Source organism: Castor canadensis, chromosome 11, assembly GCF_047511655.1.
Source record: "Castor canadensis chromosome 11, mCasCan1.hap1v2, whole genome shotgun sequence".
NCBI lineage: Eukaryota > Metazoa > Chordata > Mammalia > Rodentia > Castoridae > Castor > Castor canadensis.
Genome location: NC_133396.1, coordinates 84,749,476 through 84,774,161, shown reverse-complemented (window position 1 = coordinate 84,774,161; position 24,686 = coordinate 84,749,476). Strand labels below are relative to the sequence as shown.

The window sequence follows — 24,686 nt, the reverse complement described above, 5'->3', positions numbered from 1 at the left end:
CCAGAGCTGTCAGTCCTTCTCAGCTTCCACCTCTGACTCTTCACAGTCCCTCAGTTTGTGTAGTCTCAGTTTCTCCACTGTCTCTGGCCTTCTTGGTATTTCCACTCTCCTTACCTTCTTGCAGATTCTGCCCTCCAGCACTGTCTGGAACTCTTCAGCTACCTCTTTGTGTTATAGCCCTGAGCATCAGGTGTTGGGCCCTCAAGACTTGGTGGCTCTTAATTACTTCTGAGTGTTACAGCTCTGAGCCCTGGTTATTGGGACCATCAGCCCTTGGTGGCTCTTTGAACCTCTCAGTTACCTGTGGTGTTCTAGCTCAGAGCTTTGGGTATTGGGATCATTGGTTCCCAGTGACTCTCTGGAACAGGAAGCCCTGAGTTCTTGTCTGCTTTTTGTGCAACAGCTCTGTCTACTCTACCCTTGCTAAAGACTACAAGTAAGCAAAAGAAGAAAGTAAGGAGAAGCCTTTATTGGGACCTAATGTTGGGATATGAGGGACAGTGCACAGCAGAGAAGCCTCCCAGACTAATCTGATAAGACTGAAAAACAGCTTACTTATATAGGTGGAAAAGGAGAGTGAGATGGTTTGCACATATGCACATATTATAATTTCACCAATCACAGTATGGTGAGCAATCATAGGCCTGACAATCATGAGATTTTTGCAGACTCACTAGGGGTAGTCCTCTTTCCCCTAAGGACTGCTGTTACCAGGTCCAGAGCAGACAGGGTCAGTGTCCTCTGGAGCAGCTGCAGGTGAAGTCATCTAGAGATCACTGAGATTTGTCATGGTTGAAGCGAAGTTTTCTGGCACTGGTACAAACTAGAGCAGTTGTGACTGGAGCAAGGCCTCCAGAAGCAAAAGTTGTGGCTTCATCCAGCAAGATTATAGTATTCCTTGCAGCTTGCATAGGCCTCTATGAAGTGTTCAAAGCAGCAGTGATAACAGTCCAGCTGATTGTCCCCCCTCAAGACAGCTGAATATTAGGGCTATCATTCAAGGGGCTGAGGGCTACTTAACAGTTTTGCTTATTTACAGTAAAAGTAAACATTAGCAGTATTTAACAGTGCTTAACTGTCAAATACCCTCAGGGAGAGTTGGGTCATTCTGTCTCATTCTAACACTTGGAGTCTATAAATGTGAATGTTGAATTCATGAATTCAATAGTATGTTATGAATATGTTATTTTATATTTCAGAAGGGACTTTTGTAGGTGTGATTAAAGTTATAACCTTGAGTTGGGAAAATTATCCAATTACCGAGATGTAACATTGCTGACTTTGAAAATGGAAGAAAGTACCACAAGATAAGGAAATATGGGTGACCTTTAGAAAGTAGAAAAGGCAAGAAAAACATTCTCTCTTAAATCCTGCAGAAGGTAATGCAGACCTACTAACTAAAACCTTGATTTTTAGCAGAGAGACCTGTGTTAGACTTCTGATTTACAGAACTATAGGATAATAAATTTGTACTGTTTAAGCTACCACGTTTGCTCTTATTTGTTATAGTAAGAACAGAAAACTAATACAGTGGAAAACTTAATTACAATTAAGCTTGTAATTTAGGTTAGCATAGTACCAAGCTTAATTTCTTAGTTTTCATAATTGTACTATAGTTATATAAAATCAGGCAAAGCTGGGCAAAGGAATATTCTCTGTGCTATTTTTCCAAATTTTCTGTAAACCTAAATATCTAATATATCTGAGGGGGGAAAACATCAAAATTATTAAAACAAACCATTATCTGGTGCTTAAAGGGGAAAAGTTCAGTAGCTAAAAAATAGTTCTGTAGGCCACCTCAGTTCCTTATTGTCACTGAAGTGATATTTTCTTATGGCTAACAAAGACCATGGTGATCTTATTCGAGTCCACAGAGAATAAATATTAAAGAAAAAAATAAATTCTGAATTACATCAGATATAAAGGAAAAACTCAGGGTTCCTTCCTGCCTTTGTCAGTATTCTTCCCCACTCCTACTGCTAACATTTTACCCCTCGGAAAGTTATTTCTTCATCTTACTCGTTTGTAATTTCCAGCCAAGTTTTTAACTCAGTGGGTCCCAAACCATATCTATGTAAAGACTTGTTTGCAACTGTTTCCAGCAGCTTTATTCTCAATAGCCCAAACTGGAAACAATCTAAATGTCTCATCAGTTGGCCAATGGAGAAACAAATTTTGGTATAACCAAATTTATAGTGGACTAGAAAGGAACAAACTACTGACAGGCAACAACATGGATAGATTTCAAAAGCAGTATGCTGAGTGAAAGAAGCCTACTTACTACATAATTTATTTATCTTACATTCTGAAAAGATAAAGTTATAGGGACAATTCTGATTAGTGTTTTTTAGGAGCTGAAGATAACCAAAAGAAATTGACACTACAAAGGGTCATGAAATTTTGGGTGATGGAAATGGTCTGTATCTCAGTTGTGGTGATAGACATTTGTCAAAACTCATCAACCAATAAACCTAAAAATAGTGAATTTTATTTTTACAATTATACTTCAATAAACTCATTTTAAAAGAAAAGATACTTTAAAACATAATGCATGAAAATTGAAAGTAAAAGGCTTGAGATAATTTAACAAGAATAATCAAAAGAAATTAACTTACAAGTGTGTTCTAGTCAATGAAAATGAATCTCTAAAATAAAGTATATTATTAGTTATAGAAGTATGTTACACACCTTCCCATTTACCCCATAGCAAATTTTATCATATCAATGTTTTAACATGTTATAACATATTACAAATTACTTATTTTTATATTTTAACATATAGCAATGTCAACATGTTAATATTTAATCTGATTAATAGTCATGTGTTTATTTATTTCTATGCTTTGTATGCTTAAAATTCTTATGATAAATGTTTTACTGTGGAAGAAGAATGAAATTTTGTCATTCACAAGTAAATGGATGCAACTGGAGAACATCATCTTAAGCGAAGTTAGCCAGGCTCAGAAGGCCAAAAATTACACGTTCTCCCTCATATGCAGATTACCTAAAACTAATGCAGTAATATTATTGGACCTGGGTCACACACTGAGGGGAGAATGCTCACAGGAGGAATAGAGAAAGGGAAGGAAACTTAAAACTTGAATGTGGTTGATGTGCTCACTGTAAAGGAGCGAATATAGAAATCTTAAACTGGCAGAGGCCACTATGGAAAGGGGACCAGGAAGTAGGGAAGAGCTCTGGTAGAGATGAACCAATGTGGGTTGCAATATACAAGTGCATGGAAGCAGCAGTAGGAATATCTCTGTATAGCTATCTTTATCTCAAACTAGCAAAAATGCTGTCTTTCTTATTATCTCTTATGTTTTCTCTTCAACAAAATTGGAGAACAAGAGGGCAGAACCGCAGAACCTGTTCTGCCCTGAAGTGGGACGTGGCGGGTGGGAAGGGCAAACAATGTATACACATGTGAGTAAATGTAAAAATAATGAAATTAAAAATAAAAAAGTTTTACTGTGGGCTGGGGGCATGGCTAAGGTAGTAGAGCACCTGTCTAGCAAGAGTGAAGCCCTGAGCTCAAAACCTTAGTACCACCAAAAAAAAAAAAGTTTTACTTTGCTTAATAAAAGAAGAATCACATCGAATGCTTGTTTAAAATTTAGATCATTGGCCTGCAGATGTAGCTCAGTGGTAGAGCACTTGTCTAGAACATTCAAAGCCCTGGGTTTGATCCCCGGCACTGCAAAAAACAACAAAACAAAAAAAAATGTAGTTCACTGTCCCTTAGCCAAAGACTCAGATTTGTCAATTCCCAGCTAGAAAAATAATAGTAATTTATGGTAGAAGCTTTTCTCTTTGTCTTTGATCTTAAAATTGCACACACAAAATAAAAACCCAACTACTAGGGAGAGATTACTCATATTAAAACTGCTCCATTAATTATTAAGCACTTTGCAACTGTTTGTTATTTGTTATTATTGTCACTTAGAGTTCCCTATCTTTTCTGGGCTTCCAATTATGAAGATAAACTAAGTAAAATGTGTATGATGACTGGACAGTAGAGTTTAACATTTTAAGGTGCCCTTTCCCTTCCCTTTTCCTTGTTAATTTTTATACTTATATTTTAGTCAACATTTATTGAACATCTAATAAGTTCCTACATTATACTAAGAAAACATGAAAGGGAATGGTTTGTATATGACACAGACTTTCTTCTCAGATCATTACATTCCACAATAAAATGAACTAGTAAAATATGTAAAACATATAGATAAATTTACTAATTAAACTGAAACTCGAAAAGCAAGAATGAAAACAGTTCACACCTGAGTCCTTTCTAATTAACAAAATGGCATTTCAAGGAGATGCTATTAAAATTTCCTAATCACTTAGAATTGTTGTAATATTGTCCTTAATTCCTTGTGTGGTCTCTGCTATAAAAAGTCTCAAACAAAATTGTGACAGGGTTTTGTTGCACATCCCTCCGTTTTTGTGTGAAAGGTGATGACACGTTTTTCTTTCTCACTTCTTCCTGTGTTAAGGGAGCAGCAGCAGTGCCAGGTCGCCGGCATGTCCACGTCTCTTATTACACCACTGAGGCTTCTGAGATTGGTTGCATAGCAGCAGTTTTATTTCAGCTACTAGTCATGCCCAGATAGCCAAGCTCAGTCTTCCGGGGTTACTCCCAATTTGCAGATGGTGAACATCTTTTCTTATCATTATCTTAACGTTTAACCAAGCTCCAGAGAAAGGCAACATTTGCTTTTTATATTTCACTGACAGTTGCTAATTTTAAGCCTTATCTTCAAGGAAATAGTGAACACCAACTAATTAAGTCATTTTAGTACTTCCAGTTGCTATGACAATGTAGTTTTTAAATACGAGCCTTTTACTATTTTTAAGAATTATAGATGGTAGCAACAGCATTTTGATGGAAAATTTAATGAGGTAGAGGGTGTTTTCAGTGTTTTATTAGAATGCCTTCAGATAAGGGTGGTGTCAGGAGCATGAAGTCAGTTTATTTATGGTCTTTCCTTTATTTCCATTGTTGGATTTTTGTAGTAAACTTACAGAAGGATCGTTTACATTTTTCTTATTATAAGACACAGGAGCATTTTCCTATTGGTATCCATCTATTTTTTAAATTTTATACTTAAGGTGTTTTTTAACTCAGTGACCATAGGATCAGTTGCATATAAAAGTAATTTCAATAAGGTTTCACTTTAGTATAATTAATTGTAAATATATGTAAAAAACCTAGGGGCAAATTCTTATAAGTCACATGTCCCACGGGTAGTTTTTTCTACTTGTTTTCTTTTTTCCTCATATTTTGGATTATATATATTGCATTCCTAAGTCTTTGTAAGATAAGAATTCTTTAAGATTTGACACAAATTAAATATGGTACATATGGAGAAAGTAAGTTATATTATAGTGCTTAGAATATTTGAAGAGGAATTAGAATGTGAAGAATTTGTATCACATAGTGGTTAAAAAGCAGGAGCTCAGTGGGTTGTGGTAATTCCAGCACTTTGGAGCCTGAGGCGGAAAGATTGCCAGTTCAGTGCCAGTCTGGGCTACATAGCAAAAAACAAACAACAAAAATGTCTTGACTCTCATTGTTGATTTCCTTGGACATGGCTTCCTCTCTTAGAGTAGAAGGTGAAGTCTTTACATAATCTGTATACTACCAACCCTCACACCCTCACTGCCAGGACCACCACCTTACTACCTCTCTGACTTCATTTCCTATTACCCTCCCATCACTTTCTCCATCCCAACCACTCTGACTTCTTGGCTTTTCCTTGAACATGGTAGGCATGCTTCTGCTTTAAATCTTTGCCCAGCTTGTGTCTGTTGCCTGGAATACTTCTCCATCTGATAGGTTCAGACTAACTCACTTTCTTCAAGTCTTTATTCAAATACAGTCTTTCTCTATGAGGTCTACCCTGAGCACTTGATAGCACCAACCCACTTTATCTGACTTTGTTTCACAGTAGTGAAATCAGAAGTCTTTGCCTTTGTTAAACTGACAAACTAATGGGAGGAGATCAACAATAAATAAGGACATAATAACTAAATAAAAGACAAGTGCTACCACACTGCAAAAATAAAAATAAATAAATAAAAATCTTTTGCGTTCATTTGTTTTTAAGATGGCTCTAAGAGGAGTATTTTTAAAAACTTCTGTCGGTGAGAATCTGAAACTTAGAAATTGTGAGCAGTCCAGGGCCATTTAAGAAAAATTAGAACCAGGCTTCAAAACCATGCTTTCTGAATTAAAGTTCCCTGCTCTTCCCATGATGACATTTACACAGCACATATACTAAGATATCATTTATTCATTTCAGTGAAAAAAATTTTTTTATTTTAGTTTTTAAGACATTTATTGAACTCCTACTAAATGCCAGATATCATACCTACACTTGACATACAAAGATTATTTAGTCCCTGCCCTAAGGAGTTCAGGGTTTAGTGGCAAAGACTAATGAACACATAAGTAGACATGAAGTATGCTGAATGAAGGCTAGCACACAGTAGGTATATCTAATCTGGAGCAAGGTTAGGGCATGTCAAAAAAAATAAAAGACACCTTAGGGGCTGGATGTGCAGCTCAGTGGTAAGAGTGCTTATCTGGCTTGTCGAGGGAAGAAGGGAGAGGAAAATACCTGGAAGAGATCATGCCTACACAGGATTCTAAAAGGATGATTTGGCCAAGGAGAAAGCAAGGAATATGAGCAATAACAGAGAAACATGGCAGATGTGGAGAATTATAAACTTAGTTGAGTTGCTAACATATAAAATATGAAGTAAAGAACAGAGATTGAGCTAGAGTAATAAATAATTATCAGATGATACCATATCCTATAGGCAGAACTCTTACTGGCACCACTGTTAAATGCTTTTAGGTACCTTTAGGTCACTTATCCACCAATGGTCCTGTCAAATATAGCCAGGGTAGTATTGCATGGTACGAAGCATATGACCTATACATGAGGAATTACCCAGAAGAAAGAAGTGGGCAATTAAACATGGCATATACTCTGAGGTTCCCCAGGAGGGGATAATGTTGCTGATAGGCTCAAGTATGGTTGATCCAGGTCAGAGAGACAGTAGAAGACAAGAAAAGTTAAGAGACAGTGAACTTCTGCTGGTATCAGTCTATAGAGCTATGTGGTCTTACTGAGCTTGGTCATGAGACCAGAAAGATAGATTTAAACATTCATCTGATTTCGATTTTGCATAGCTGATCATTACTCAAATGGAGGGTGTTGGTGATTGAATAGCTTCAGATGATTGGCCATGGAGTCCAGGTTGGATAGAGAAGGAAAAGAGAACAGGAAGGGAAAGTGGGACAAGGAAGAAAAAGGGTTTCTGTGAGGTTAAAGAGCCCATGGCAGTGGAAAAAGAGCTTTTTGAGAGAAATATGCTTAGGAAAAAAGAAAAGAATAGTATTATTTAAGGTATCTAAAATGGAGCACCTCTGAATGATGATAAGAGCAGGTAGCTGGAAGACAGGAGAATGGTTGTTAAAGTCAAGGAATTATTAAGCTAGGGGACCAGACTATCACTATCTGCTTATTACCTAGCATGATATCAGGAGTTAAGAGCCAGAAAAATGTTCCACATTAGGGGCTAAACTCCTTAGTGAATAAAGGAAAAGTAAAGATTGAAACAGAGCAACAAAGAGAAATAAATAAAGGATGCTAAATAAGATGCTATGTACCTCAAAGAATATACTTTTACACCAAATCATGATTTTATGGAGTAATTGTTTAGAAACAGTCAGGCTAATTTAGGAAAATACAAGCTTGCTCTTCCTGGGTACTACTGAATATTGGGTACAGGAGAATGAAAAACTTGTACCATATAGAAGGGAAACAATAGTCTCAGGTGAAAACCATGCTTAGTTACATCAAGGAAATGAAAAGTATTTTATAGTAGATTTTACAACCTCCATGAACTGACCACTGTGCAACTTTAAACTTTCCCTTAAATTATGTATATGATAATTACATATATATATATATATATATATATATATATATATATATATATATATACATATGTGTGTATATATATATATACATATATATTTAATGCTAAAGTTTACACACCATAGTAGATGTTAAAATAGATATGGCACTATCCCATCTCTCAAAAGTTTAAAGACAAAACTTCTTATTTCCACACAGGAAAACTTGAACTGTTAATTGATGAATTGCTAGAGGCTCAGTGTGGAGAAGTCTGAGAGATTAAAAACTCCAAGAGAACCTAGTAATGGAGTGGAGGGACACTTTTTTTTGAGTTTGACCTCTGGAACTATACCAGGTTCTCACACTGAATATCAGAGAAAAATCTCTCGTGCCTTCAGCAGGGGGAAGAGAAAAGGAACCATTTTTGAAATATGCCAAAGCATTCTGTCCTTAAACGGGTCTGCCCTCAGGACAAACTATTTCTCCCCAGCCTAATCTGTTGGGTTTTTAATCAGAACTTAGCTATTCTGGGAGAAGGGAAATACTCAAGCTGAGTATTTCCCAGCTCTCTCTACCCATCTTGTCCCATCTAAGCCAGACAGATGGGGTGAGTGAGTTCTGAGAAGCACTGAGGAAGTCATTAGTTCACAGTCGTCCGGAGACACAGACTCACCAAACTGAGATGTAATCATAGGACTGTAGAATGCTCATCCCCATCCACCACACCACCACATAACTAAAAATCCTATTTACCACAGTTCCTTTCACCTCATGTAGTACATCATGTCCAGCTATCAAGAAAAGGCATACTAAAAAGCAGACAACATAGTTTAAAGAGATGGAGAAAATATCAGACTCAGATGACATTATCAAGAATTTAAAATAATTATGATTTGTATGCTAAGGGTTCACATGAATAAATTGCATGCAAGAACAATAAATATAAGCAGAGAAGTGAAAACTCTATTTTGGAACCAAAAAGAAATGCTAGAGATTAAAAACACTGTAACAGAAATGAAAAATGCCTTTGATGAGCTTATTAGTAGAGCAGACACAGCTGAGGAAACAATCTCTAAGTTTGACGACATCTCAGTAGAAACTGCTAAAAGTGAAAAAGAGACTGGGAAAAAATAGATCTGGAGGAAAAATGCACATTACAAAGTGAAAGAGGACAGTCTGAAGTGTCTACATATACTGTATGATTCCAACTGTAGGGCATTCTGGAAAAAATAAAACTATAGAGTCAGTAAAAAGATCGGGAATTGCCAGGAACTGGGGATCAAGGATAGTGAGGGATGAGTAAAGAGGCAGGACACAAAGAATTTTTAGAATAATGAAAATACTATGCATGATACTGTAATGGTGGATATATCATTTGTGTTTGTCCATAACCATAGAGTGCATAACCAATAGTGACTCCTAATATTAACTGTGGAATTTGGGTAATAATAATGTCATTGTAGACTCACACTCATCAATTATAAGGAATGCCCCATTTTGGTGGAGGATGTTGATAGTGGGAGTGGCCATACATGTGGGGAGATGGAGAGATAGGAAATCTTTGGTCCTTTCATGAGTTTTTTTGTGAACCTAGAGCTGAGTATGCTATAAAGTGTACAGCTAATCCAAGTCCACTTTCAAGTAACAGTATGCCTCTTCACAGTAGTGTGAGCATCTTATAACAAAATAATCCTTATATCTCCCTCCCCTTTCTTGTGTTATTGCTGTTATTCATTTTACTTATCTATAAGCATACATACATAATCTAATATTTTGTTGCTATTATTATCTTGAACAAATTATCATCAAAATCAATTAAGAATAAGAAAAATAAAAAGCTTTATTTTACCTTCATTTATTTCTTCTTTAATGCTCTTCTTTATGCAGATCCAAGTTTCTTACCTATATTGTTTTCCTTCTCTTTAAGGAGCATCTCTTAACATTTCTTCCCAGCAAGTCTATGGTAGCAAATTTTCTCAATTTTTGTCAGAAAAAAATCTTTACTTCTCACTCCTTCACTTTTGAAGGGCAGGGTTTTTTTATCATTATTCCTCTGTACATAAGATGATCCCCTCCCCCCAACATACCCCAGCTTCTCTTAGGATTTTTTTTAAACAAGATTTTTTATTTTATTACCAGATTTGATTTGTATAGATGCCACTGTAACTTGTGCTGCCTGCCTTACGTAGTCAAACATAATATAATGTTACATTACTATGTAGTGAAACACTCATTTTGGTAGCACTGGGGTTTGAACTGGGTCTCACATTTGTTAGGCAGATGCTCTCCCACTTGAGCCAGTCTATCAGCCCCTCTCAGTTTTTAATCTTTGATTTTCTGTGGTTTGAAATATTCCAAAATGTGGTTTTGTTGTTGTTTTTGTTTTGTGTTTTGTTTTTAACATATATGCTTTCTGGTGTTCTCTGTGGATTTGTGGTTTGTTGTCTGAAATTAATTTGGTAAAATTCCAGTCATTATTGCTTCAGATAACTTCTTCTGTTCCTCTCTCTTTCTCTTCTCCTTCTGGTATTCCCACTATATATATGCTATACCTTTTATAGTTGACCCACAGTCCTTGGGTATTATGTGGGTCTTTTAGTCCTTATTCTATTTGCTTTTCAGTTTCAGAGGTTTCTATTTATATCTTCTTGTGCTTGCCAATTCTTTGATCTGCCATGTCCAGTCCACTTACAATCCTGTGTATATATTTACATATAGTATCTAAATCTTATATTAAATTACAAGCTCCTCTAAGGTATAGATTGTTTTATTCTTGATTCTCTTTTAACTCCTGGTACCATTCTATACAACAAATACATATCAAATAAACTTTATTAAGTAAATGTGTTAAAGTATGAAGTATGATCAAATAAATGCCATAAAAAGTTAAAGTAGTAGTAGATAAGTGAACATCCACTAGGACATTTTCTGTCAGCTGTTTAACTGTATTTTTATTAAAAATGTATTTATACGTCATATTTGGTCAGTTCTCTGGGCTGGATCTCAAGTTAAACCAGTGGTTTTTGAACCAGTCCTAACTGTCGTACTGGAATTCTATAATGTTAAGTCTGTTTGCTAACCACATTCATGAGTAAATGTGGTCTCTCATTCTGAATGAGTCACTTAGGAAATAGTAAATAAGGCCTTTGCCTTAGAGAACTAACAACAGCAAATCTCCCTAGTGATACTACGATTGTATAGGAAACCATGCCTTCAACTTGTCTCTAAGTAATACAGAACTTTTAAAAATAGCCTTTTTTTCTCTTCCTTCCAATCTTTGTAAAGCTAAGATAAGCTGTAGTAATAAAACAGCTTAGAGAATTACGCCTATGTGATATTTTTGAGGAAACTTTATACATTTTTGGTGCTGGGGATTGACCTCAGGACCTCATGCATGTTGAGTCACATCTCTTGCCCTAGACTTACTCATTGGGCAACAAGAACAACAATATAATACAAGCATTTTCTTTGCTCATCTGAATAGTTTAATGTAGATAAGTTTGTTTCCATTTTCATCTAATGAAATGAGCAATGCCTCATGTTTTAGAGATATTCAGCTTCATAAAGCACTGTGGCTGTCTGTGCTGATGTTGACCAAATACTTCTAGCTCACAAGTGTATGTGGTAAGATTGCATCTCTTCCCTGTTGAAGTTGGGTGTGGTTATGTGATTTCTTTTCTTTTTCTTGGTTCAGTGAAATAAAATCAAAAGTGATATGAAGCTTTAAAATCTAGTACAGTAACAAGCATGAAGTTCTGAGTTGAAACCCCAGTACCAGTAAAACAAAAAATAAAGAGGAGAGGTAGCAATGAATGTTTGTCTGGTCTAGCAGAGTGGCTCCAGTGATAGAGCACCAAACCAGCTCTGAGTTCAACCCCCAATACCACCAAAAAAAAAAAAAAACAATCTAGTACAGTCATGTGTCACTTAATGATGGGGATATATTCTGAGAGATATGTCATGAGGTGATTCTGCCATGGTCCTAACATCAGAGTATGCTAACACAGACCAAAGTGTTAGAGTATACGGCACACCTCAGCTGCTTCATATAGCCTAATGGTCTGAGGCTACAAGCTTGTTCATCCTGGTTAGGTTTTACTTTTGGTGATACTGTGGGGTTTTATTGTTTCTGATTTGAACTCAGTACTTTGTGCTTGCAAGGCAGGCACTCTACCATTTGAGCCACATCTCCAGCACCTTTTGCTCTGGTTATTTTGAAGGTAGAGTCTCACTTTTTGCCCAGACTGGTCTGATCTGTGATCCTCTATGATATGTTTCCTGCTCTAGCTGGAATGACAGGCTCTCACCTGCATACCCAGCCTTTTGCCCAGACTGGCTTCAAACTGCATTTCTTCTGATCTCAGCCCTCCAAGTAGCTAAAATGATAGGCTTGAACCACTGGCAACTGGAGGTATGGGATTTGAACTCAGGGCCTCATGCTTGTTAGGCAGGCATGGTACACTTGAGCCACTCTCTCAGCCCTTTCTGGCTTTAGTTATTTTTCAGATAGGGTCTCACATTTTTTGCCCATGCCCTCACATGGTGATCCTTCCTACTTTAGCCTCCCATGTAGCTGGAAGTACAGGTTCTTGCCACTATGCCCAGCTTTTTTGTTGAGTTGGGAGTCTTGCTAACTTTTTTCTCCAGCTGGCCTCAAACAGCAGTCCTCCTGAACTCCCTCCCACATAGCTGGGATTGCAAGTGTGAGCCACTGCTCCTGGCTGTACTGAATTCTTCAGTCAAATGTAGTATGTGTATCTAAACATAGAAAAGTACAGTAAAAATACTAGATGATAGGCTTTTCCAGCTCCATTATAATCTTTGGGGGCCACCATCATATATATGGATTTCTGTTGACTACAGCATTGTTATGGAGTACATGACTGTAGATAATTTGTTATATTACCTTCATCCTGCTGAAGCAACTGTAAAAGCTCAGAAGTGGAGCCTTCCTTAGCTCAGGTTCCTGAGTAAGAACAGCATAGAGCAGGACCACATCTTCTTGGTTGACCTGCTCATAGACGTATAGTATGCTTCATGTCACTAGTATTGTTTGGTGTGGAGGAGGGAGTGATAAGCATAACCTAGCTTACCCTGATTAGTCCAATCTTGACCTCATAACAGCAGGTTTTGGTATTAACCAAAGGAATATAAAAGATTTGAAGCGCTCATGTTGACCTAGTTTTTCTTCCTTACATAAATGTTTATTGTACATAGTTTGTATAAAATGATACACATCTGAAGGTGATTTGAGTCACTTTATGTGTCAAAATATTTTTCATTGAATTACAACTTTTTCTTTGGATTAGTCTTTTTGCTGCTTCTATAAGATGTTCTTTCATCTGCTGAAAATTGAGTTATAAATTTCTTTAAAGTAGTGAACATTCTTGTATTTATTTGTTTATTCAACAAACTTTTGTTGCATGGTCATTATTGCCAGGTGCTAAGACTAGAAGGAATATGTTTAAGGAACTGTAGGTAGTTTGGTGGAGGTGACAGGAGGCTAGCAGGGGCGTAACACCTGTAAATATAAAACTCTTTGGTCTTTTAAGTCTAGATGCTTTAATGATTTCATAAATAATCTATATTTCATTTTAAAATGGTTTTTCTACATTTAAAGTTTAACTTTAGAAATACTATATACAAAGAGACCACCAACACATTTCTTTGTACTACTTAGTTAATTATTTTTTACATATTTTTTTGTGGGGGCGATCTCAGGATAAAGCTCAGTCTGTTCTCTCAGTTAGTGTCTGTCAGCTCCTGGAATATGCCAGGTGCCTTCTCACTTCAGGGCCTTTGTTTGTGCTATTGTCATTGTCTGTTTTCCTTAATTTAGGAAATCACTGGGTGCTATTTTTTTTGAATATTCTTTTCTTTTTTTTTTAATATTCTTTTCAATATTTCTTTTGGGCTGTGGTGTGGCTCACAAATAGAGCCACCTGCCTAGCAAAGGAGAAGCCCTGAGTTCAAGTCCCAGTACTGCCAAAAAAAATGGTGAAGAAGAACAATTGCTGATACCGTCTGCATGGGAAGGGCTATGTTTGTCTATGTTCTGTTGTATTTTTAAAAACCTTTAGCAAAGTTAGAAATTTTTATGCCATAACTAGTATAAAAACAATTTAATAAATAAATTGGTGCTATCAAAAAGTTTAATTATCCCAACTATCACAGTAGAAAAAGTTCTGTTGTCATATTACCAACTAGTTTCAAGCAACTATCATTTACAAAATATAAAAACTTAATGCTGGGCTCTGGTTCAGGCCTTCATCATAAAAACCTGAATGCCTTCTGCAAATTTCGTGCTCCCTGTTGGTTCTGTCTCCCATCACCTTCTGCCTTTTCATTCTAGGGATTCTTCAGCAAGCGCCTGAAAGGCTCTATCAAGAGGACCAAAAGCCAGTCAAAGCTTGACAGAAATACGAGCTTTCGGCTTCCATCCCTCCGTAATACAGATGACAGGTAGGAAGTTACCTTGCTTAAAACAGAGAAAACAGTGTCAGAGTGGGTTTTGATGAGGCCTTTTGGCCTTTGCATCAAGGACAGTTAGAAATATCCAATGCAAAATTTACATTTTTGTCTTGCTCATATTGAAGCAAGGTACAAAATGTTCACATACTAGCTGATTGTTAAGATTATATAGCTAGTAAATAGCAAAAATGGTATTTGAACTTGGGCAGTTTGGCTGCAGAGTCCATGCTCTTCACTGCTCCGTTCTTCTCTAGATACAGTGTATGCCATCAGGCTTGCTGGTTTGTGGTCACACCTAGAAGACATGTAATGGAAAGAATGTGTGGATTTCAATAATTAGGACTACTAGCTTGAGTAAGCATCCTTCCAAAATCATTGAATATGCGCTGATAATTTAAATGCTTCATGTCTCCACAATGTCCAAAAGTTTAGAAATAGTGCTGTTGTACCAGCACATCATTGCATCATTGCCATCACCAGTGTTTATATTGAGGGCCATGTACCAGACATTTTTAAATGTAGTCTCTTGTATAATATTTCCCTAGATATGATTATTACCCTCATTTTACACATGAGGAACTGAGGCATAAAGATACTGGGAAACTTGTCCAGGTGGAATTACAGATGTGTACTACCACACCCTGGCTTATTTGTTAAGATGAGGTCTCACTCATCATAGTTTAAGGCCCAAGCTGGCCTTAAACTATGATCCTCCTGATCTCCATCTCCTGAGTAAGTGGGATTCCAGGCATGTACCACCATGTCCAACTTAATTAAGTTTATTTTTAACTGACACATAAAGCATAATAATTTTTCTTATTAATAGAGTACCATATAGTGATTCAATACATGCATATATCTTGTAATATTTCCTTTCTTTTTTAAGTTTTGGTGGTACTAGGGATTGAACTCAGGGCCTTGTGCTGCTAGGCAGGCTTGCTACCACTTGAGCCACTCTGCCAGCCCTTTTTTTAAAAAAACATTTTTATTCATATATATTATTTCTACAGGGAATTCCATTGTGACATTTCCATATATGCATACAATGTAGCCCAGGTTGGTTCATCCCCTCCAATATTTTCCCTCTTCCTCCCCCCTTCTTAAAATAACCTCAGCAGGTTTCAGTGTCCCATATTCAAACACATGTAGAAAATACATCAACCATATTGACTATCCTTTACCCTCTTCATTTACCCTTTACCTCCTGCCTGTTTTACATTTCTGTCCTTTATTGTTCAAGTGTCTGTTGATTGCTCAGTGGAGTTTTGCCTTGGTATTTTACCTGTAAATATATTATGCTTTAGTTAGTCTAGCCCCTGTATTACTCTTCCTTACCCTTTCCCCCTACCCTCTATTAATCAGCAGTTTTCAATGCATTTTGTTGTGTCTTGTTCCTATACAGATGTGATGTATTTTAATGTTATTCATTCTGTCATCCTCTTCTTCTTTCCCTCCTCCCCTAGTCTCTAACAGTCCCGCTTTTGGAAACATGTTATATGCATTTTTATATATACATATATATGAATATATAACACATATATATGTATATGTTTTACGTATGTATATATGATAATGTTTATATTTGTATTTGGATCTGTCTTACACATGTGAGAGAAGACATGTGATTTTTGTCTTTCTGGACCTCTGCCAGCCCTTTTTACACTGGTTATTTTGGAGATAGGGTCTCACTTTATGCCTGAACCACAACACTCCTATTTATGCTTCCCACATAGCTAGGATGACAGGCATGCACCATCACACACAGCCACTGGTTGAGATGGGGGGATCTCCCAAACTTTTTGCCTGGGCTGGCCTCAAACAACAGTCCTCCCAAGTAGCAGGATTTGCAGGTTTGAGACACCATGCCTGGCTCAAACATTTATTTTCTTTGTGGAGAAAACCTTCAAGATCCTTCCTTATAGTTCTCTGAAGTATATAGTGTATTATTGTTATCTATAATCACCATACTGTGCAATAGCACCCCAGAACTTATTGTTCATCTCTACTATAAATCAGCATATACCTGTATTACCAGCCTCTGGTAACCACCATTCTACTGTAATATTTTATGAGGTCAATTTTTTTAGATTCCTCATGTGAGTAAAATATGATGCTTATATTTCTGTGCTTGGGTTATTTCACTTACTATAATGATATCCAGCTCCATCTGTGTTGTCCCAAGTGACATGATTTCATTCCTTTTTTTTTTTTTTTGGTTGGACACGGAGATTGTTCCCATTTCTTGGTTAGTATGGCAGTGAACATGAGAATACAGATATCTCTTTGACTTGCTGACATCGTTTCCACTGGATATGTTGCCTAGGAATGAGATTGCTAAATATGGCAGTTAATTTTTTGAGGAACTTTTCATAATTTACCTTCCTACCAACAGTGTGCAAGAGTTCCCTTTTTTCCACATCCCCATGTTTTTGATAATAGCCAATATGATTGGCTCATATTGTTTATTTCTCATTGTGGTTTTGAGTTGCATTTCCTTAATAGGCAGTGATGTTGAGCATTTTTTCCATGTACCTCTTGACCATTTGTATGTCTTCTTTTGAAGAATATCTATTAGGGGTATGGCTCAAGTGGTAGAGAGCCTGCTTTGCAAACGTGAAGCCATGAGTTCAAACCCCAGTCCCACTAATAGAAAAAGAAAAAAAAAAAGATTCTATTTAGATCTATTGCCCATTTTTAAATCAGATTATTTGGGCTTTTTTTTTTTTGGAGCTTCTTATATATTTGGGATATCAAGTCCTTGTCAGATGAACATTTCACAAATGTTTTATTCCATTCTGTTCATTGTTTTCTTTACTGTGCAGAAGCATTTTAATTTGATATAATTCCATTTATCTATTTCACTTTTGTTTCCTGTACTTTTGGGGTCTTGGACAAAGAATCCTTGCCCATTCCAATGTCCTGAAGCATTTCCCATGTGTTTTCTTCTAGTAGTTTCCTGGTTTCAGGTCTTACATTTAAGTCTTTAATTCATTTTGAGCTGATTTTTGTAACTGTGAGAGATATAGGGTCCACTTCCATTCTTTTGCATGTAAGTACCAATTTTCCCAGCACCATTTATTGGAGATTAATGGTCCTTTCTCCAGTGTGTGTTCTTAGCACCTTTGTTGCAAATCAACTGACTGTAGATGCATAGGTCTAACATTTTGTTGAGGATTTTTGTGTCTATGTTCATTAGGCTCTCTATTCTGCTCCATTTGTCTATGTGTCTTTATTTATACCAATACTGTGTTATTTTGATTCCTACAGTTTTGTAATATGTTTTGAAGTCAGATAGTGTAATGCCTTCTGTTTTGTTTTGTTTTTAAATCAAGATGACTTTAGCTATTCAAAGTTTTTTGTGATTACACATAAATTTTAGAAATTTTTTCTAGTTCTGTAAAGGATGTTATTGGTATTTTGATAAAGATAGCATTGAATCTATAAGTCACTGTGTACAGTGTGAATATCCTAAAACTGTTTTTTCTAATCCATGAACATGGGAATGTCTTTCCAATTTTTTTGTGTCCTCTTCAGTTTCTTCATCGATATTTTTACAATTTCCATTGCTGAGATTTTTCCCCGGCTTGGTTAAATTTGTTCCTGGGCATTTTATTTTTTGTAGCTATTGTAAGCGGGATTGCTTTCTTGATTTCTGTTTCAGATAATTCACTATTGGCATGTAGCAATGCCATTGATTTTTATATGCTATTTCTGTATCCTACAACTTTGCAGAATTCATTTATTAATTATAATACTTTGGGGGTTTTTCTTTGTATAAGATCATCTACAAACAGTGGAGTTTGACTTCTTTTCTAATTTGAATGCCCTTTGTTTCTTTGTCTTGACTGATTGCTCTCAGACTTCCAGAACAATGTTGAATCAGAGTGGTGAAAGTAGGCCTTTTTGTTTTGTTCCAGATCTTAGCGCTTTCAGATTTCCCATATTCAGCATAATGTTAGCTTTTGACTTATTAATGCCCTTTATTATGTTGAGATACAACTGATGTTTTCAGCGTTTTTATCATGAAGGGATATTGAATTTTATAAAATGCTTTTTCTGTGTCTACTGAAAGAACCATATGGCTTTTGTCCTTCATTTCGTTGATATGGTGTATCACATTTATTGATTTGTGTATATTTATCCTTACATCCTTGGAATGAATCCCACTTGATCATGGTAAATATCTTTTTAATATCCTGTTCGAGTCAGTTTGCTAGTATTTTGCTGAGGATTTTTGTGTCTGTTCATCAAAGATATTGACCTATTGTTTTTTTTATTTTTTTTTCTTCTTCTTCTGTGGTTTTAGTATCAGGGTAATGCTGGCCTTGTAGAATGTGTTTGAAAGAATTTCTTCCTCTCCTAACGAGGCAAATTGGTATTTAAAGAAGGACTTGGGTGCTGAGAAGGGCACGTCTCAAGTGGTAGAGTGCCTGCCCAGCAAGCACAAGTCCCTGATTTCAAACCCCAGTTTGAAAAGGAAAGAAAAGAAAGCTTTGGCAAAATTCAGCAGTAAAGACATTTGGTTCTGGGCTTTTCTTTAATGGGAGGCTTTTTGTTATTGTTTTTTTTATTAACATACTTGTTATTGGTTTGATAAGTTTTTCTTTTTCTTCATGATTTATTTAGGCTTGGTAAGGTGTGAGTGTCTAGGAATTTGTCAATTTCTTCTAGCTTATCAAATTTACTGATACATATAGTTGTTCATAATCTCTAGTGATCTTTTGCATTTCTGTGATATTAGTTCCCTATTTCTTATTTTATTTGACTTCTCTATCCTTTTTTTAGTCTCAACTAAGGGTTTGTCTACCTTCTTTTATAAGATTCTGCTCTTGTTTCATTGATATTTTGTACTTTTTTTAGTCTCCATTTCATTTATTTCTGCTCTAATCTTCTTTCTTCTCTTTTACTAATTTGGGGTTTAGTTTGTTCTTTTTTGTAGTTTCTTGAGGTTCAGTGATAGGTTGTTTACTTGAGATCTTTCTACTTTTTTGATGTAGGCATTGGTTACTATTAACTCTCCTCTTAGTACTGCTTCTGCTATATACCATAGACTTTGGTATGTTGTGTCTCTGTTTTCATTTGTTTGTACTTCTCTGATTTCTGATATCTTTTCCTTAGTTTCCTATAATTCTATAATTTTAATCATTCCAGTAATTCAAAGCATTTTAGTTATAAATAAATATCAGTAAAAGAGAAAGATAATGTTTTCACAATATTGATTTTTTTAAATAGTAATAAAAAGACGTTGGCTCCAATTTGGTAGCCGTTTTCTTAAACTCTGCAGCATCATGTGGAAACCTAGGAGACAGGACATAGTTTTATAGATGTACTTTATTTTTCAACCTTACACTAAATACTACCTTCTTAATTTCAAGCAAAGTGCTGTCTCCTATTCCATTTTGTTTTAGGTAGCCCATGGGAATTGTTGGGTTGAATTACTAAGAGATTATATTCTCCTAGAGTTTCTCATATTGCTATTATACAGTTACTGCATTTTTAGCCTTTCCAGTGACCTAGATTCATCTTTAATTAGTAGCAGTATCTCACTGTCTCAGACACAGCACAATAAAAAGGTAATGGTCAATCTCAAATATCACATTACACTTCATATTTTTCAAATTCATTTAAATTGCAAAGGTAACATTTTTTTAAAAACCTGATTCTTTTTGCATTGTTTGGAAATACTCACTAGAATGTAAATATATCATAATTTTTTAAAGACTCCTTGTCTTCAGGTCTCTAAAGATTCAAATAAGTAGAACTAAGGTCAGGTATTATTCAGTTGGCTTCTTTGAATTAATATTCTTTTCTTTACCCATTTTGCAGGTATGACAATTTAATGTTCTTATAGAAGTGACCAAGGATTTTCCAGAAACTTCTGGTTTTCTTGCTGAAGTCAAGCCATTTCTTTCAAAACAGTACATAGTGTTTAAATCTAAATAGCAAAACATTTCTATTCTTATATCTAATCACAAAAACTCTAGATAAACCTCATAGGACTGCCCTTTCTTTCAGTTTTAAAGTCATGCAAGTAAAAAACATGTATCTTTGTTGTTTGGGGCAAAAAATTTCAATACAGACCAGGCATTCTGAGAACTGTATCAATAGACAGTTTCTCCACAATGTGAACCTCATGGAGTTTTTACCCAACCCTAGGTGATTTGGCCTATAGCACATCTGAGCTGTAGCCTATTGTTCCTATACTACAAACCTGTACAGCATGGTACTGTACTAAATATTATCAAGGCAGCCATAAGAGAATGGCTAGTATTTGTGTATCTGAGCATCTAGACATAGTAAAGTTACAGTAAAAATAAGGTGTAAAAGATAAAAACGGTACACCTGAGTAAGGCCTTTCCATGAAGGAAGTGGGCCTACATAGGATTGAGATCATCAGTGTCACTGCCTTCCACCTTCACATCACACCCCAGTGCAAAGTCTTTAAGGGCAGTAACATGCATGGAGCGCCCACCTCCTGTATTGACAAGGCTTCTGGAACCTGTCCTGAAGGACCTGCCTGAGGCTGCTCTGGATGTCAGTCTCCTCACAAATGTGTCCATGATGGTTTACTAGGTTGGCTTAGTTTTTCACCACAGATTTGCTTTATAAGCAGATGATCCACCATGAACATTTTTCTCTATTAATGAAAACCTTGCTGTGTTGGGTCCATGTTTTCAAACTTTTTAAGGTGCATGTTGAGGTCTGCAAAGGCTTCTGCCAAACCCTTCAGTGTGAATTTTCTTGAGGGTTTTCTTTCTTTCTTTTTTTTTTTTCCCACAGTTTGTTTCTCTTGTCTCTTCTTCAGCTATTAGTTCACTAGGAATTTTTCAGTTCCTCTGTAATCTCATGGTATCACCATCATATATGCAGTTTTTGTGCTCTGTGGCACATAACTATATAAGAAGCATAAGAAGCTAAATTCTCTGTTCGTATTCCCCATCTCCTCACAAAAATAACTTCAGTAACATTTTGTGTATTTGGAAATCTCTTTAAAAATCTGTACATAAATGCACTTGGGTGTATTTTGAGTGTTTTTATGTAAGTGAAATCATATTACACATAATAATATCTACTTTTTAGTACAAATATTTTGTATACTTTACAGATCAGTGCATCTGAATCTACGTTACTCTTTTAAATAGCTGCATTCTTAGTATACTGCCATTATTTTTTAGCATAATATACTTCACTTCTTTATTAGATATTTACGTTGTTTCTCTTTTGGTACAAAATAGTGAGCATTTTAAAACATACGTGTTTTTGTCTTTATATGACTAGGTCAGATTTCTGAAGTGGAACTACTTGATATGCATTATTAAATTATGCTTCAAAAAAAGTTGTACTTTTCCATTCCCATTACCTTTATCCTTAAATCTTTCTATTTTATTAGTATGATAGATGGGTAGTAATAATAAACACTATGTAATATTTGTTGTGTGCCAGACATTATCCTAAGCACTTTACATCAGCTAACTCATTTACTTATCCAACAATCCTATGAGCTGATTACTGTCATTACCCTCACTTTGAAAATGAGAAAACTGAGGCACAAAATAACCTTAGAAATTGCCTGAGGTCACACTACTTAGATGTAAGAACTGAAGTTCAAACCCAGAAAAGACATTCACTGTCTATTGCCTTTCAAAGAATGGGAAGAGGCATTTCCTTGCTTTAATTTGTCTTTCCGGATGCTAAGTAGACTGAACATCTTCTCGTGTGATGTCTTTTTCTGTGACTTGCCTATTCATTTCCCTTACCCATTTTTCCTATTGAGTTGTTTGTCCCTTTTCTTAAAATTTGGAGTAGCACTTTTTATTACTAGGGATAGTAAGCCACTATTGTACATGTTGCTAAAATTTTCTCCCAGTATGTTTCTTGTGTTTTAAAATCATATCCTCAGATTACATTGGAGTTTTAGATATTCCTTCTGTCTAATATATCAGTCTTTTTCTCTGTGACTTACCTGATCAAATTTGACCAGAACACTGAACAGGGATCTGTTTCTCATTAAATTTCTCTTTATGATGTTGTGTGAGTCACTTTGTCCCTCCCTTCTTCAAGAGGAGAAAATATTTTATCTAGAGGTATCCAGAGGATAATGAAGTAGTGATTGGCTGACAGAGTGGCTCAAGTGGTAGAGCTCCTGCCTAGCAAGCATAAGGCCCTGAGTTCAAACTCTGGTACCACCATGAAGTAGTGATTGTGATATTTTGAATTCTTTAAGGTTTGATAATCACAAACCTCATCTGTACTCATAGCATTTTTTAAAAGATAAAATTATTCTCATGAGGTCTGGGTACTACTTTGAGATGGCAGAAAAAAACATTTTAGATGAGTTAATTGCTTCTAAAGGAGGTTTACTACATATGGTAAACTGTGCAAAATACCATTGGGTATTTTAACATATACCCTGTATTGATCAAAAAGACCTTAATGGCTCCAGGTCTGTCTCACCAATGATCTGTAGGTTATAAACTTCATTGTGAGAACCTGATAGAATTTACTACCATTACTACTTTTTGGGTCAGTTCATAAATCCGTAAACTCAAAATTTCTTTGATGAACATAGTGCATGCCAATCTATATCATTCTTCTTAATAGCTACATTCTTAGATGAATTTTTAGTAGGTAGAAGGAAATTTTTGCCAAATAATTAAAATTTCTAAAAGCCAAATGTCTCCATCTATGGTAAGATATCCAGTGTGTAACAGCTATGGACAGTCAAGACACCATGTGTTGCAAGGGAGTGTAGAGAGCCAGCACTACAGCTTCTCACTTGAGGCCAGTAGAAGAAGTAAATGTTCATGAAGAAGTGGTATAGGTGAAGGTGAAATTATTTCTTACTGGGTAGATCAGAAAACCCTTGATGGGCTGTAGTGTGTGAGTTGAACCTTAAAGAACGAGTATAGGGTTGGAGGCATGACTCAAGTGGCCCTGACTTCAAAACCCCAGTACTGCCAAAAATAAAAAATAGAAAAGATAGTGCACAATTCTTGGCCAAGCACAGTAGCTCATGCCTGTAATCCCAGCTGCTCAGAAAGCAGACACTGGGAATATTGTGGTTCAAGGCCAGCCCAGGCAAAAGGCTAAAGAGACCTCCATCTCAACCAATAGCTGGGCATAGTGGGGCACACCTGTCATCCCAGTCACATTTGAACATTTGAAGCATACATAGGAAGATCACAGTCCAAGCCGGCCTGGACAAAAGTACATGACCCTTTCTCAAAAATAACTAAAGTGAAAGGGCTGAGGGTGTGGTGCATATGGTAATGCACCTACTCCACAAGCATGAGGCCTTGGGCTGAACCCCCAGTACCACAAAAAAAGTATAATTTGAACACACAAGTGGACACAAGAAGAGAGCTTGCTTTGGAACAGAAATAGTGAGCCAAAGCATAGAAGAGGAAATTATGAGTTTGAAGAGAAATAATAAAAAATATGAAAAGAGGCAAGCAAGGAAAGGTAATCTAATATTTAAGTTGATAGGTAAAACTTCTGCCTTTTTGGCTTAAAAATTATACAAGAAGTAATATGGGCTCCCTTTTTAATGAAACCAGAAAAAATCTGAATTATCGGTTGCATAAAATTATGGGATAATCAGATGTAGTTGCTTACAGAAAGAAATTTCTGAGATGTCTTAATCCCTTAGGATGCAAATCTGCTGCTAATTAACAGATACCTAAAATAATAATGACTAAAGGTCATTTTTTCCTCTCACACATAAAAGAAGTCCAAAGGTGGGCAGTGCAGTCCAAGCTTGCCATGTTTAGGATCTTCAAAGATCTTGTTATGGATGTGCTAGCTACCACAGCTCCAGCCATCACATCCATGTTGCAGATACCAGAAAAGAGGGGCCCATCAAAGAGCACCTGCCTTCCAGCTGAGTCACCTTCCCTTGAGATTTCCCTAGAACTATGTCAAGTGACTTCTGCTGATGTCTCGTTACACTTTTTCTGCTAGAGCAGGGGGCCGGGAAATGTTATACTTGGGTATATTATTGCCCCCAATAATGCAGGAATCTGTTTTGTTTTTGACAATACTAGGAATTGAACTTAAGTCCTTGTGCTTGCTAAGCAAGCTCTACCAGTTGAGTCACACCTCCAGCCCTTTTTGCTTCAGTTTATTTTCCAAGTAGGATCTTGTGCTTTTTGCCTGGGTCAGGCCTCAGACCTGATCCTCCTACCTCTGCCTCACACCTAGCTGGAATTATAGAAATGTACCACCATGCATAGCTTAATTTTTGAGATAGGGACTCGTTAACTTTTTCAGGCTGACGTAAAA

The 24,686-nt window shown here is 36.2% G+C and overlaps 1 protein-coding gene across 8 annotated transcripts in view; it reads left to right on the top strand.

Annotated features, from left to right (window-relative positions):
* Rasal2 (RAS protein activator like 2) overlaps positions 1-24,686 on the top strand; it is a 330,973-nt gene that overhangs the window by 251,116 nt on the left and 55,171 nt on the right. For all 8 annotated transcript variants that reach the window (XM_074047357.1, XM_020154241.2, XM_074047356.1 and 5 more), the window contains one exon: positions 14,287-14,396. In XM_074047357.1, the coding sequence (XP_073903458.1) occupies positions 14,287-14,396 (110 nt within the window). The remainder of the gene's footprint in view (positions 1-14,286; positions 14,397-24,686) is intronic.